Source organism: Bombyx mori, chromosome 23, assembly GCF_030269925.1.
Source record: "Bombyx mori chromosome 23, ASM3026992v2".
Lineage (NCBI taxonomy): Eukaryota > Metazoa > Arthropoda > Insecta > Lepidoptera > Bombycidae > Bombyx > Bombyx mori.
Genome location: NC_085129.1, coordinates 18,638,044 through 18,654,300, shown reverse-complemented (window position 1 = coordinate 18,654,300; position 16,257 = coordinate 18,638,044). Strand labels below are relative to the sequence as shown.

Here is a 16,257-nt window from a genome sequence, read left to right as displayed (position 1 = left end):
GCTCCGGAAACCAATTAACACCAAGTGGACGATCTCACGATCCACTTGTCGGAACGTCCATCTATCTAAGCAAAAATAAATACAGTGACCAGGAGATATTTATAAAGAAAATATTCATTGAAGCTCACCTTTGACTTTCTTGGGCAAAACGTGTTGGGACGGTTTTAAATTCTGCAAAGGAAAACATATTTTTGAGGTCTTTTTTTCTTTTTGAGGATATTCCTTTTAGGGTCAGAATCCACACGTATTGGAAATATAGTTTAGTCTAAAATTAGTCCTAGGACAGCCAATAGTTAACGGTGAGCTGAACCTCAAATGTTCCACGTTCAGGGCCTCTAGTGCTCAGGATTTGCGGCCCTCTTGACATGGAGATTGTATCAATGACTCTGAACGCCAAACATCTCTAACAAACCTACCGCCCACTTGTCCTAGTGAAACTGGAAAAGCCTCTGGGGCACCAGTAATCCTTCATTCATAAAAAAAAAGTGTAGTAACCTGTATCAAATTATGGTCAGGCGGCGCCTTGTGCGCGCTACCCGCGTTCAGTTTCGAGTAATGAGGGTAGCTGGAGAATTTCTCGTGCATCCGTGTCTCCTTCATCGTCAGCAGCTCTTGGTGCTCCCGGAAGTATAGCGCCGATATCACGACGAGGCTGCGATAAGAAAGGGAAAAAACCGTAAATTCAGTAATCGGTGCAGCGCCATCTAGCGACGCGGGATCGAAACTAAAAAGCGTTGTAGTAAAGATACGCGCCGCTAGATCGCGCTGTTTAGTAATTGGTACAGTACCACCTAGCGACGTGCGGTTGAAACTAAAAATCGTTGTAGTTCAAACGCGCGCCGCTAGATCGCGCTGTGTAGTTATGAACCACACACGGACCTTTGGAACGGACAGAGTTCACGCGAACCTGGAATGTGTTCTTCCAAATTGATGATTGTCATTTGATACTACAATTCCGTAATGGATCGCACGACTCCGAATCGAATTATTGAAGGTAATTTTATTCTATATATTATTATTTTTTGCCTAAATGGGTTGACGAGCTCACAGCCCACATGGTGTTAAGTGGTTACTGGTGCCCATAGACAACTACAACGCAAATGCGCCACCTACCTTGAGCTATAAGTTCTGAGATCTCAGTATAGTTACAACAGCTGCCCCACCCTTCAACCCGACAAATATAGGCTCAAATAGGCAGGGTGGTAGTACCGTGCGAACTCAAAGGGGTCCTACCACCAGTTATACAAATGCATGATAATACTACACAATTATTGACATATCCAAAAACTGTCATGAATCGAGCACAACGTTCGAACGAAATACGCATTTAAGCCAGCAATAAAGCCCATTGTAAGTCGGCACGAGTAATGTGTCAGCTTCGCGGCAGAAACAGGCAATATTTCGGTCCACATCCGGGCAAGGCAAAACAAGATATATCTAATTGTAACAAATTAAATCTACTTACCAAACAGCCATAACGAACACCAATATAGTTATGATGATCTGCAAAAACTTATTGGAGATCAGTTCGCTGCTGGCATCCCCGTAGTCTTTCCGACAGCAAAAACCCAATTTAGTGTTGCCATACGCGAAATCGTCTTCGCTCCTAACCCATAGACAGTGATCTTTCTTCTTCGGCAACTCAACGAAGTCGTCGTCTGGCAACATTTTATCGACATAATTAGGGCCGGCCATATCGATCTTCTCCTTATCGTTGTATCGATAGCACGTCTTATTCGAGTTGTAAAATTTTCCGTATTTTGAGGAGCTGCTGTGGCAATGCTTGCACTGCTTCCTGGTGTACCTCGGCGAGTTGTGGTTCATTTTGTGACAACACTCGTGCCTGCGGATGCTTCTGGCGATGTCGCGTATCTGATCTATCGACACGTTGTCGTTGTAGAGCGATTTCGAAGAGTTCGATGTTGCCGAGTATCGGGAGTCTAGAAATAAACGAGATATTTTAAATTATTTTATTTATTAACTAGCTGAGTCCCGCGAAGTTACCCGCGGTTATTGTCGTGCCGCGGGTGACGCCGCGGGGCGAAGTTAGCTTAGTAGAAATCGGTCCAGTCATTCCAGAGACTAGTCGGAACAAACAGACAGACAGACAGACAAAAAAAAAATTGGTATATGTACTGTGGTATAATTACTTACAAATTTAGTAAAAAGTGCTTATTTTATTATTACAAACAGACACTCCAATTTTATTTACTTGTATAGATTAAAGCTTTGTGTATCTTTTTAGCTTGTAATGTGTATTGTGTTCCTAATAAATAAATAAATAGATCATTAACTGTTAGATTCATCAACTTTGAACTGCATTAGCTAAGCCATGTTTTTTTTGTTTTTTTTTCCTTTCTTTTAATTATCTAAATATATTAACTTAAATCTGCGTGAAAGGCAATAAATGATTTTATTTATGTTATTATTAGGTATATATTTTTAAACGGTTCGGATGACATCACTTCGGTAATAGATACGTCACACTGTGTGTGCTTAGTGCGAGTTTTTTAACTTATAGATCGCGTAAAAGCTTTTTTTATTGCTTAGAAACGTGGACGAGCTCACAGTCCACTTAAAGTGGTTACTGGAGTCCAAAAATATTTACAACGTAAATGCCGTCACCCACCTTGAGACATGAGTTCTAAGGTCTCAAGTATAGTTACAACGGCAGCCCCGCCGTTCAAACCGAAACGCATTACTGCTTCACGGCAGAAATAGGCAGGGTGGTGGTACCTACCCGCGCGGACTCACAAAAGGTCCTACCACCAGTAATTACGGACTATAATTAAATACTTCAAAGACCGCTGTGGTAGCTCACTGCAGAAGTAAGAAGTGGAAAGCTGCCTATTGAAACATAGAATACGAATTTACCATTGCTGATGCTTGATCTGGAGCTGCCTCGCCGCTGCAGGACGGTGATCCTGCACAGCTTCTGGTTGATCCTCTCGAGCTGGTCTATCCTGGACTCCAAGTTTCCAGTCACCTTGCACAGTTCTTTGACAGCGCCCAGATTCTCCATGAATATCCGGTCCTGGGGTTTGAATAAAGACTTTGGAAGTGCCAATGCGATGACGCTATATCTCCACGTATTGAGGGTGGTCAGCACAACATTCAATTACCCATTTTTTAAGGGATTTTATGACATGGTAACTAAGACCTTTAAGTCGTATCTTATTTTAATTTATATTCTTATTTATATTAAAAATGATAATATGGAGTGAAATGAAATGAAATGAATAACGAACAACGAATGAAAATAAGCTTAGCACTAAAACGGTTAATTACAGCTATTACCACGGGAATGACTTTTTGGCGGGAACGCGAAGAGTGAAGTTGTGTGATTTGTTTTATTTTGTCTATTTAGTGCTTCTTCAGGTTTAAATGAACTGTTTAGTATAAATGTGAAAGTGCACAAACGTGGGAAAATGAAACAAAGCCTCTGGACGTAGCTTCTCGGGATCCTCCAAAAAGTCCACTGAAAAAATCTCAGTAAATGACCACCATTTTACTGAGATTATATTTCATCCCATATCATATCATCTCATCTCATTTCATTTCATTTCACTCCATATTATCATTTTTCATAAATATAAAAATAAGAATATAAATTAAAATAAGACTTGACTTAAAGGTCTTAGTTACCAGGTCATAAGATCCCTTATAAAAAAAATACCACGGCAATAAACGCGGCGTTCTATTCCACCTCGATCCAACTAACCTTATTGACGACCAAGAACTTGGGTATGGTGTCGCCGTTGGGCAATGTGACGTCACCGGCCTCCTTGACCGCCTCTGGTATGACGCGGCGGACCTCCTGCGCGATGACTCCGGTGTCCAGCTGCGGACCCTGCCGCCCGGGGTCGTAACCCAGCAGACCAGAGTGCTCCGCGAATGAAGGGTCGTAGTTGAATCTGGGGGGTTGCGGGCGTTTGAGATGAGAGAGAGAGAGATGAGAGGAAGAGGATGAGAGAGAAAGAGAGAGAGAACAACAAAAAAAAACAATGCGAAACATTAAATACAATAAAAGTATAATTGGCCGCTTTATCGCTAAGAGCGATCTCTTTCAGGCAACCATTAGGTGGAAAAGAATCATTTGGAAACGAATTATAAGCGGTGTACCAATCAATTAAAATATAAATACATACACATACACATACATACATACATACATACATATACATACACAAATTCCTAACCTAAATGCATTTATAAATATACATACAAATTTTCATTTATTTTTTATTGCCTATATGGATGGATGAGCTGACAGCCCACCTGGTGTTAAGTGGTTACTGGAGCCCATAGACATCTACAACGTAAATGCGCCACCCACCTTATCTTTAACAAAAACCGACTTCGAATAGAAAAAAAAAGACATTCCAAAACAAATTAATATACACTAGAAACAATAATCATCGAAATCGGTTGGCGTGATATTGAGTTATTGAGCTATTTGTCGCGCACGTATTTAATGCAAAATTAAGACATATGGTTTTTTCATGGATACCATTATCGGAACTGGACTAAATTGAAATGGGACCACATGGAAAGGGTCAGCTTTCCAATTAAAAAAAAAATTATCATCAAAATTGATTCACCCTGTCAAACGATACGAGGTAACGAAAAAAAAACATACAGTCGAATTCGACTCTCAATTGAGAACCTCCTCCTTTTTTGAAGTCGGTTAAAAATATAGACATTCAAATCAATAGTATTATTAAGTCTTACTTGACAACCCGGATGCTCTGCACGTTTTTCAATTGCTGGGCCGTGTCTAACTCTTCTATGTTATGTTTGGCTCTCTCGTCCGAAGGATGGAGTATGTGGCCCATGACTTTCAGGTTTCCTGGGAAAATAAAAACCGGGATAACTTGTGAAATTGCACGATTGATGGCCATTTAAACTTCGAGCTCCTGCGAAGTCAGCCCGCAATGTACTTTGAATGCGATACATTGCTTGCACTAGTGTCATATTATCTTTAAGTGTATTAAAGTCGAATTTTATGTCTTCATTCCTAGAGCTGTTCCAATGTATCCGGTTCCAACGTATCTGATGCTGAAGAATAGATATAACGTATTTATATATGACTTATGATCCCCCAGTAGTCGAAATTCGAATATAATTAATTGAAATTATAAGTTTAAACATTATTTTGGTTCTATTGTCAAAGACTATTTATTATACTTCTATAATCACAGATTTCGCCAAGACTACACTATAGACAAATCTTATATATAAAATTCTCGTGTCACAATGTTAGTTACCATAGTCCTCTGAAAGGGTTTGACAGATTTTTATGAAATTTTATATGCATGCTCAGTAGGTCTGAGAATCGGCTACTATCTATTTTCATACCCCTAAGTGATAAGGGTTGTCCACGCCTAACATTTTATTTTTATTTTTTGGACACTTTTTTTTGTTGTTGTTGTAATGAGGCAATAAGTGGTTGAATGAGGTTTTGTTATTTTTATATTCCCTCATCGTTCACAGCGCTACATGCCTCTTTCACTCATTTACCAATCCTTACACACTTACAATAAGCTAAGTTTTTTTTTTCTACACTAGAAATTCCCTAGAAATCTTATATTTGGCAAATCAATGTTTGCCAGGTCAGCTAGTAATATTATAATATAATAATACTTACCATTGACGACGCAGGACTCGTCCGGTCTGTCCGTGTTGATGCCGACCTTCCCGCTGAAGTGGACGCTGTTTTCTGCAACTCCTCGTTGCCACCAGCTCTCCGTGCAGTCGGACTCGAACTGGCCAGGGTTCGACGCCTGAACCAAAAATCACCAATCAATTAGGTTCACATTTGACCAGCGAGCTTAGTGCGAGTTTTTTAACGTTCTGGATAGCGTAAAAGTTAACTCAAATATGTATGCAGTTGGAACGGTTAAAAATCACACTGATGCCAGTGTCCTGCGTGTCGTGTTTTCGTGGTGGGAAAAATCAAACGTGACGCATTAAAAGGCCCGCAAAATCCGGTATATGCAACTGAAACTTCTATCTAATTTCAGGTCAGCTTGGGACCCGACAGCTTGGGGCTTGAAGGGCAAAAGGGAGAACCAGCGTAGGCCAGTGCAGAGACCAATTCATTTAAGATACAGCGCAATTTACAAGTTTGCGTAATCTGCCTATTTAAAATACTTTCACGGAACAATAAATAACTAGATAGTTCTTTCTACATTCATTCTCCTGTCCTTCTCTCAGTCACCTTCTTTTCTTTTTTATTGCTTAGGTTTGTAGACGAGCTCATCTGGTTTTAAGTGGTTACCGGAGACATCTACAACGTAAATGCCGCTACCCGCCTTGAGATATGAGTTCTAAGGTCTCAGTATAGTTACAACGGCTGCCCCGGCCTTCAAACCGAAACGCATTACTGCTTCACGGCAGAAATAGGTGGGGTGGTGGTACCTACCCATGCGGACTCATAAGAGGTCCTACCACCAGACCACCTGGGGTCGGCGCAACATGTTTTCTCCTTCCATACTCCTCTATCAATACCATTTCTTCGCTCACTCCCCTCTTACACATATCGTCCTTCACGCAATCCATCCATTTTTTCGTAGGTCTATCTCTTCCTCTATATCCTTCCACATTTATAGTTAAAACTCTCTTATCAACCTCATTGTCATTTCGTCTCATCACGTGTCCATACCATCCCAAACGCACACTTTCTAATTCTTTCTACATTACTACACACAATTGCCAAGTTGTTGCCATATTAAAATACTGCTAATAGAAGTGAATGATAGCTTAAAGCCACTCACCCTGACAATAATTTTGTCACTGGCATGGGCTATGAGCATGTAATCTTCTTTGGCCACGTGGGCTTGCAAGGCCACGACCAGCTGGAAGTGTCTCTGGTCAGGGTTCGGACGCCCCTTCTTCCTCATATTGTTGTTCGTGGTCTCCGCGAAGTGGAGTCTCCCGACTGTCACTTTGGCACCCTCACGACGTATCTCCACTCTGGTCGTGGAAGTATTAATTTACCATGTAATAATAATAATAAATAATTATACACGTACATATATTTTAATATTTAATATACATCCATAACCCTGGAAAAGAGATTTATATTTATCATACAAATATCTTCCCTTGGCGGGATTCGAACCCGCGACCCCCTTCTGTAGTGACCATGTCACTTACCACTACACCAGACGGCCGTTACAAGTATACAAGAAATACGTGTGTACGCATATATTGTATGTACATATGTACATACAATATATGCCATCTATTATACTACACTGGATGTTAGGAGACCGCTTCCGAAAACGAAGACAGACGATAGTACTAATGACACCTTTGATTATGAAACGGAAAAAAATCGATACTGATTTAAAAAAATATTTTTTTTTAAAACGTTTTATTAGCATTATTTACGCTCCATCGTGTTATTACACCTAAATGAAACGATAGTTTCATAAAAAATACATTAATTTACTTTTATAAAAAACCAGCAATGAAACACAAAATCAAAACAAACAAACACAAAATCGTCTTTCTTCGTTTTCAGGAGCGGTCTCCTAACACCCAATAATAATATAATAGTATGTAATAGTATGTAATATATATTATATATTACATACTTATATAATGGTACTATATAAGTATGTAATATATAAATCGGGTTCCAACACCATAGTGTTCATACTTATATCTGATGCTCAACAGAAATGCTTTTGCATCCGTAATAAACACTCAATGTAACAAGAGGAGGTCGTTGACCTTGCGCTTCACTTACATACATTGCCTACAGTAAAAAAAAAATTTTTTGGAACAATTTCCAAATAATACTTCGACATATTTAAATTTTTCGGTAGACAACGGCTTGGCTCTACCCCTGGCATTGCTGAAGTCCATGGGCGACGGTAACCACTAACCATCAGGTGGACCGTATACTCGGTAGTCGGTAGCCGGTAGTCGTATGGCCGTATGCTCATTTGTCTGCCTACAAAAGCAATAAAAAATAAAAAGCCTTCTAAAAAAAACCACGACCTTGAAATCGATACTTACGGTACTGGATGAAAGGGCTTCTTTGTTCTATCCGATTGGCTTTGCTCAACTCTGACTCTTTGACTTGGGTCTTCGGCCTGAAAAATGAATTTTAAAAGCATGTCTTACGCTGGAGCCCTCACTGCTGCTCTGGCTCTAGGCAATTCGTGATGAATATTAAAATTTAATGACAGTAAGTCAAAAGACTGTGCGATCTTTTTGATAACAACCGATACAGGGTAAAAGTCTGTCAGTAGTACTGTACTGTACTGTCTGTCAGTAGCCTACTACTATAACGCCGGAGTCGTCTTGGCTTGTACACTAAATGGAACATATCGAGGAAGCGACATATTTGCAACAATACAGGAGAGCCATTTAAAGTTTAAAATTATGAAAGCATATTATAACACAAAAACTTCTTAAACTATTTGGATGGATTAATCTTAATTCAAGTCCAATTACAAACAGAAAATTGTTGATGGGAATACTAAATAAAACGGACCTTTAATTACAAAGGTAAATGTCGCGTGTTAAGCGAAATGTCACCTAAACCAAATAACCTTGATTAGACTTTGACCAATTCAAAACATCGAAGAAGTGGCTTAGGCCTTATGACCGAGAATAATAAGACATGAAAACAATAAGACAAGACATGGCTTCGGCCTTACAATCAAGAATAATGTAGACGTGGCTTTGGCCTTTAAAACTACCAAAATTCTCCAATCATTACCAAGAACCAGACCTGACTGTATGGACTAAAGTCCTTTGCCTTTCCCATTAGGGATAAATTAATATCATCATCATCACCCAAATAACCTTTCAATCCTCGATATAAATATCGCAAGTTAGGTGGTTATCCAAATTCTGGTCTATACTGGAATCGTCTACCTTATTTCCTGATGCAGACGTTCCATAATCCCTAATTCAGTTGCACTAGCTTACCTTCACTCCGTAAAAGTGTAGACAAAAGCTACTGATCTTCTTGAAACCATCAGCGGTTTTGACGTAATTCGGTTCTCCCTGCATCTGTATCTGGCAGGTGACTTGGAAATGATTCTTCTTCTGGCAGACGAAAGCATCGTCTATTTGAGAATAGTTGAAGCCTTTATCGGCTCCGACCACGTAACTGGGAGTTTGCCTGACAAGGAAAGGGTCAGTGAAAGCTACTAAGCTACTAAGCTTTTTTACTGGTGGTAGGGGACCTCTTGTGAGTCCGCGCGGGTGGGTACCACCACCCTGCCTATTTCTGCCGTAAAGCAGTAATGCGTTTCGGTTTGAAGGGTGGGGCAGCCGTTGTAACTATACTTGAGACCATAGAACTTGTATCTCAAGGTGGGTGGCGCATTTACGTTGTGGATGTCTATGGGCTCCAGTAACCACTTAACACCAGGTGGGCTGTGAGCTCGTCCACCCATCTAAGCAATAAAAAAAAAGCTTGGCTTCATCCGCAACTTCAGTCAATCAATATCTTAGTTAAAAGTACTTTTATGACTAAAGTCTTACGTTTTTTACTTCCGACATTTCAAATAAAGCTGCCTTCAGACTACGCTATACTATAGTGCCATATAGTATAGCAGCCTATACTTAGCCAATAATATATAGTACAGTACAGTGTGAACGTGTCCATAACAATGTATGGTGCGCGAGATTGTCTATATACTATATGCTATTATATTATAGCGTAGTCTGAAAGCGGCTTTAGTCGACATTTTAATATCGCACTAACTACCGTCAATTTCTTTATAAAAAACATTGTCGGACAATCACGTTACATGGCATGAATATTCCGCAAAGATTCTGATCGAATGACCATTTCAATTTCACTTGGGATTTATAATATGTACTTTTTAGCTTATTTCTTTTTTAGTCTGCATATTGAAACTTCGATCTTACGAGGCATGGTTATAAGTCATGGCTAAGTCCGCTATTTGCATTCTGGTCACAAGATTGACCTTTCAAAAGAGCTTTGAAAACGTAACCCAATTTGACAGTCCTCATTGGTCGTAAATTCGGTCGGAGAGAGAGCCAAGTGGCCAGAGATCTTCCGAGCTCTTTATCATAAATAGGTTGATTTTGGTGGGTAATCTTAAGTCAAAAACAGACACCGCATCGTTTGAATTTTAAAATAGCACCGATCTCACAGCATTAAGGATTTCCCGATTCGCGAACTCACAGAGGAATTTGTTTCGGATGATTAGCCACATTCTTTCATAGCATTTTACAAGAGATCACTTTCGCAAGGTACCATTGCTTAGTCGCCACACTGGACAGCGACAACGAACCCTTCAGGTCAACGCCCCGAAATCATCAATGAAACATATGTCATTGAAGAGGTCACGACAATTGGAATGCGTAAGACACGATTTCGCATTCAACGCACGATGGAGTGAAAACACTTGGAAATACCAGTCTGATGTTTTATTACCTGGTTATAACTTTCGATTTATACTTTTAAGCTCGATTTCAATGCAATACATATGAAGTAGACCAGAACAGAAGGAGCCAGAGTGGTTATCATCAGGTATGGTTTTTTTATATCTTTGCCACATCATTTTAAGTCACACCCTTAGGTCTACCTCACTCTGATCATATAAGAACCACACGCCACTGGTAATCAGTGGCGAGCGTCTCCCCTTCCAAGATCCAGGGCGACATCCTCTTTGCATTATATAGATGTATAGCAAAGTCGCTGACAGAGACTTCGTGATTAGGTTCTACTACCGTTGTTGATACTCACAGTGGCTTCAGATTGCAGTCATACAAAAGATGCCAGCTTCGCTCTTGAAATGATGCGAAGCGGATGCACTGTAAGAGCGCATCGTCGCCGGCTTCAGAGCCGTCAAGCGAAGCGGGCGCTCTGACCGGGTGCACTGTTTCCGGAGATAAGGCCGCTGTTGGAGAGAGCAAAGGAAACGTTGGTACAGACGGATGAAGTCACCTGTTTGATTGATTATAGCCGAAACATCCAAGGTGCTTCAGAAGTGCCTAGCCAGGCTCTAATACTAATACACCAACCGGTGTATTGGTAGTGGGATGAAAACAACAATAAAGAGAATATTCGTTTTATTATCTCACCCCAAACTATGACACATGAGCAATGGAAGTCGTCGTGGCCTAAAAGATAAGACATAAGACGTCCGGTGCATTTGTATCTTGCGATGCACCGGTGATCGAATCCCGCAGGCGGGTACCAATTTTTCCAATGATATACGTACTTAACAAATGCTCACGGTTGACTTCCGTGGTGAAGGATTAACGTTGTGTAATAAAAATCAAACCCGCAAAATTATAATTTGCGTTATAATTAACCACTTAACACCAGGTGAGAGCTCGTCCACCCATCTATGAAATAAAAAAATAAAAAAAGACCGTGGTGGTATCTAAACTAGAACTAAGCTCGGGTTTCCAGGAGACCAGGTCTCCACCCCTCAGAAAGATACATTAAGCTGTGCTCTGAATTTCTGATCAGTCCAAATTAAAGAAAATTACCTGGCTCACATTTAACTTGAGAACTTGTGTCTTGGGATAATTTCCTCTTCTTCACGTTAGGCTCTTGCAGGCTCGTATATACAGGAGTCAGAGTCTCGTGCCCTAGAGATACCAGTTGCGAGCTTATCATGCCTTGCTCCAGCTCTTGCATGTCGACCCTCATCTGTCCAAATCTGTTCGGGTATACAGAGTCGGTCAGACCAAGATCGTGGCGAACCTGCCGTATCCCTAACTCCAAGTTCTGATCTTGAGGCAGAACGACCACATCGTTCAGATTACTCCTCAGCACATCCTGGTCCAAGTTGTCCGATTTCAACTCCTCGTAAATGTAATCTCCATTTTGTTGGAGTATTTCGTGGGTTGGTAAATGTTCGTGGACTAGCATGTATTCGGCGTTGAGAACCGTTTGTGGTACGGCTATGGTATGCACCTGGGTTTCAGAGGGACTGTACGGATTCTCCGATCCAGAATCTGGCGGGCTCTCCGGTAGTTGGTGTCCTCTGGAACGAATAATTCAAACCTATTACTAGCCTGGATTTTTTAACAATAAATACAGAGTATGACAAATATTTTTATGAAATTGCCGGATTTTCTAGATTTGGCTGACTTTTCTGCCATAGCTGATGGTATGTGTTAAATATCATCATCATTAAACCACTAACTACCTCTGAGGACTCTTTTCTAAAATCATTTGAAAATATAAAGTCTGGATACACTATGATGGTGTTAAAAATCGTGTTCCTATGCCCTACTGACCTAAACATGATCATCCTCAGGGTATGTAATATATATAGATACTATCTCTGGAAAAACTAGTCAGTAGTACTTCTGTTATAAGTTATGCCGGATTCGAACCAGATAAAGCGGCCGAGTCTTCTTGTCGCTAATATCCTGAAGCTGCGGCTTGTAATCGAAGGTCAAGGCGCTGTTAAGAACGACAGCTAAGTAGCACCTCTATGTCTGGCCGCCACCCATGATCCATTTAACATAGAGCAGAAAACAATCCCAAACTCTTAAGACTAGTGCGAATATCTTCAGGTTTCTATGTTTTTTTCTACCTATGCTGATAGCCTAGAGAGGCTATTTCAACTACTCCTTGACGTGAGCTGACTCCTTGTAGGTGAGCTCACGGGGCTCAACCCGGAGCGTTGCTAGCACTAGCTCTAGCAAGAGCAGTGCTTCGCAGAATCTACCATCGAATTGGAAACGCGACAAACTGAGAAGATCCGGCGGGAAACTCAGTGGGCTGTGGCTATGGGTTAATTCACTCGTCAAGTACTTCGTCGTAAGCGACGGGTTCGGCGAGGGCGGTGACCGGTGCTTGATGTACCTAAAAGCACCGCCGTTAATGGATCGGGAGGATCCGTAATGATGTGTTTAGGGCGGTTTCTATAGCAAAAGGTTCGATAAACGTATTTACGATGATGATGTCATTATTATGATGTTTAAGAACTCTGAACATTAGATGGGACGTTTGCTCGCCTGCCTTCAGTGTTTTTTTTATTGTCCTTGTAGGGAGACTAGCATATGGCTCACCAGATGGTGAGTGGTTACCGTCGCCCATGGACGTCAGCAATGCCAGGTGCAGAGCGAAGTCGCTGCCTACTATACTATACACATGGGAACATTCTAAATTTGTGCAATCAGTGATGATGGGACATAATCATGATGGGTTTTCTTGGTGGAATAAAAAGAACATGTGGTGAATTTTATACCCATTTCGCCTGGCGTCGATCTGAGCTGTGTAACAGCTGTCTCCGACCGGGCCCATATACGCATCGAAGTCCAAATCCGTAATGAATCCAGGACCTGAGTACAAAAAGAAAAGTTACAACAAGATCTTAGAATGTAGCAAAAAATCAGTGTTGTCATCATGATTCTCCTACTGGCTTCGTTAACTAAGAATACCAATGACTCCATCATGCATATTTATTGGATTAAGTCTTCGTGGCCTAAAAGAGAAGACGTCCGGTGCATTCGTATCTAGCGATGCATCAGCGTGTAAATACCGCTGGCAAGTACCAATTTTTCTAATGAAATATGTCATTAACAAATGTTCACGATTGACTTCCGCGGTGAAGGAATAACATCGTGTAGTAAAAATCAAACACGCAAAATTATAATTTGCTAATTACTGGTGGTAGGACCTCTTAGCATCAGATGGGCCGCATACTCACCCGCCTGCTCGGACAATTAAAAAAAAGAGTTATAAGTGACGTTGTCTATCCTTGGAGTTATCATTGAGTGAGTCTTTGATTCCTTGAGTAACGCGAGTCATCCTTAACCTTTTGACTACTGTAAGTCATCGGTACATGGCGTACTGAAGTAATTATGTCGATTACTCTCCTCGATACTCTTATTAAGGGCGGGAATAACTAGTAGATTCTGGGAAAGCCTAATCTTAAGACGTTGAGAATGAATCTATTTCTAAGAGACCTAAAAGACATACAATAACAAACAAAAGAAGGCAAAGTTAACCAATACACGCGCGTTAGTAACAGAAATCGATATAATTACTTCAGTGGATAACCCTTCTACACATATCTGTTCATAAAATATTTATAATTTATAGCAGCTTATTATTGAGAGCTGAGTCCCGCGATGTTACCCGCGATTATTGTCGTACACGGGGTGAAGCCAGTCTAAAATAGTAGCCATGTTACTCCTTATATCATCAGCTAAATATCAGTAAAAGTTTTGTCAAAATTCGGTCCAGCCGTTCCAGAGATTAGCCAGAACGAACAGACAGACAGACAAAAATTGTAAAAAAATGCTATTTTGGTGTATGTATCGTATATGTATTCATATGCATGTAGTAAAAAGCGGTTATTTCAATATTACAAACAGACACTCCCAATTTTGTTAATATGTATAGATAAGTGTGGGAAATTTCATACTCCTCCCTCCGCGTAATTTTCGTAAAAAGGTTCGTAAAGAGAAATACGTTTGCTTTACGTATTAATATATAGATACTATACAAAAAGAAAAGAAAATTAACAGTATCGCACCTTTAATCTGCATTTACACTAAAACCAGTGTACGAATCACTTGAAATAATGAAAATTCTGTCGGCACGTTTTTCTTTACACACGTTAACCCACACAAACAAACTTTTCCGAACTGAACGAAGTGAAAGAGCAATGTATTTGAAATTCAAATGTGATTATTATTTTTCGGTTTCATTTAATGTTAATTTTTTTTTTCTAAAGGCGGTCGCAACTGGCCACTGAAATGTTGTGTTTTAGCACCTCCAGAATCTTTTCTTTGGGGCTACGTGAAAGTTATGGTACCAATGGCGAACATTCGATTGAATACTTCGAAAATGGAATTCGTGAAGATATAGACGACCTACATGCATAAATAGCCACAAATGTGTGAATTGTGACAAAAGTCACAAAAAAAAGTATGATGCTTCAAACGTAGCTGTGGCGGCCATTTTGTTTTCTATTATTAATGACTTACCCTCATATGTACAAAAAAAAATCGCTTAACAAGATACGTTTCTTTTTTTATTGTAATAACGAAACCTCTCTACCTATTGGTCTTATTAGAAAACCCTACCGTACAGGGGGCAGATTGAGAGTCAAGTTTCGGTTAAAGTTTAGAACAGTCTGCGGCGGGTCAACAACCCGAAAAGAGGGTTGCCAAACGATTTATAAAATTCAACAATATCCAATTATTCAAAGATGACGAGTTCATAAAAACTGCTTTTACGATTTAACTTCGCGGTTGTCGCGATGCTTTTAAAACTGTAAAACATTCGAAGCGTCTTTAGTTTCAATTATGTATACGACCCGGTAAGCCGATTCAAACACAAGACAAGTTAAATCAATAAGCTAATTTAAAAAGAGCCTTGATTAAAAATTACGAAAAATTGCTTGCTGTTTATTAACTACCCGCTTTCTATTTTTACGATTTTTTTCAATGTACCGACACAGCGGACCCGACTGATTTATTCTAAAATACGTATAATTGGTAAGACAGCATTTAGCACAGTAAGCAAATGGCGACGAATATTCTTTTGGGTTGCTAACATGAGTTACCTGGGACAACGGTATCCGCGCTCGGGACTAATAATAAGTCGGTTTTGTGGAATTGATGTTATATATTATTAGTCCGACAAATATAATTAGAAAAAAATATAAAAAAAGGCGGCAAGGTCGTGATTGAATGAAAAATGCACAGATAATATAAAAAAATTAGGATATGCGTTCCGTTTCACGCTTTGAAGATCTTGAACGAACGGAAATGCCCTCACCCACATCGATACATAAGATCTCATTTTTTCGCTGCCTGTTCGCTGATAGCCTAAGAGGCTATTTCAGCTACGCCCGAACGGGTAATTGAGCTCTCGGGCTCAGCTGAGAGAATTTGCTAACACTAGCCCAAGGCTTCTGCTCTATCTGCTTCTAGTTTTTCCTATTTTTCTATTTCCCTGAGGGTCTGACCATGACGTCAGCGGAGAAGTCTATATATCGTCACTCATTCTTGCCACGTGGTCTACCCACTGCCATTTCAATCTCACAGCGTAGCTTAGTGAATCTATTACTCCGCTTGTCGTTCCGATATCGAGTTGAGGGAACGCGCTCCCGCCCCCGTCACGTCACAACCTCCGCCCTATCCCCGTAACGGTGCTTTTAGGTACCTCAAGCACCGGTCACCGTTCTCGTCGAAACGGTCGCGTGCGACGAAGAGCTCGACGAGTAAAGTAACCCTCAGACACAGCCCACTGAGTTTCTCGCCGGATCTTCTCAGTGGGTC

General features: G+C 40.5%; 1 protein-coding gene across 2 annotated transcripts in view; it reads right to left on the bottom strand.

Moving 5' to 3' along the window:
• LOC101741591 (uncharacterized) overlaps positions 1-16,257 on the bottom strand; it is a 67,657-nt gene that overhangs the window by 12,030 nt on the left and 39,370 nt on the right. Inside the window, exons 2-14 of one of the 2 annotated variants that reach the window (XM_021350960.3) lie at positions 13,212-13,305; positions 11,497-11,996; positions 10,745-10,898; positions 8,950-9,145; positions 8,029-8,105; positions 6,777-6,975; positions 5,648-5,783; positions 4,732-4,849; positions 3,722-3,914; positions 2,875-3,034; positions 1,466-1,940; positions 496-652; positions 129-171 (exon numbers count right to left, since the gene is read on the bottom strand). In XM_021350960.3, coding sequence (XP_021206635.2) covers positions 129-171; positions 496-652; positions 1,466-1,940; positions 2,875-3,034; positions 3,722-3,914; positions 4,732-4,849; positions 5,648-5,783; positions 6,777-6,975; positions 8,029-8,105; positions 8,950-9,145; positions 10,745-10,898; positions 11,497-11,996; positions 13,212-13,305 — 2,502 coding nt within the window. The remainder of the gene's footprint in view (positions 1-128; positions 172-495; positions 653-1,465; positions 1,941-2,874; positions 3,035-3,721; positions 3,915-4,731; positions 4,850-5,647; positions 5,784-6,776; positions 6,976-8,028; positions 8,106-8,949; positions 9,146-10,744; positions 10,899-11,496; positions 11,997-13,211; positions 13,306-16,257) is intronic. The other variant, XM_062675358.1, reaches the window with a different exon arrangement.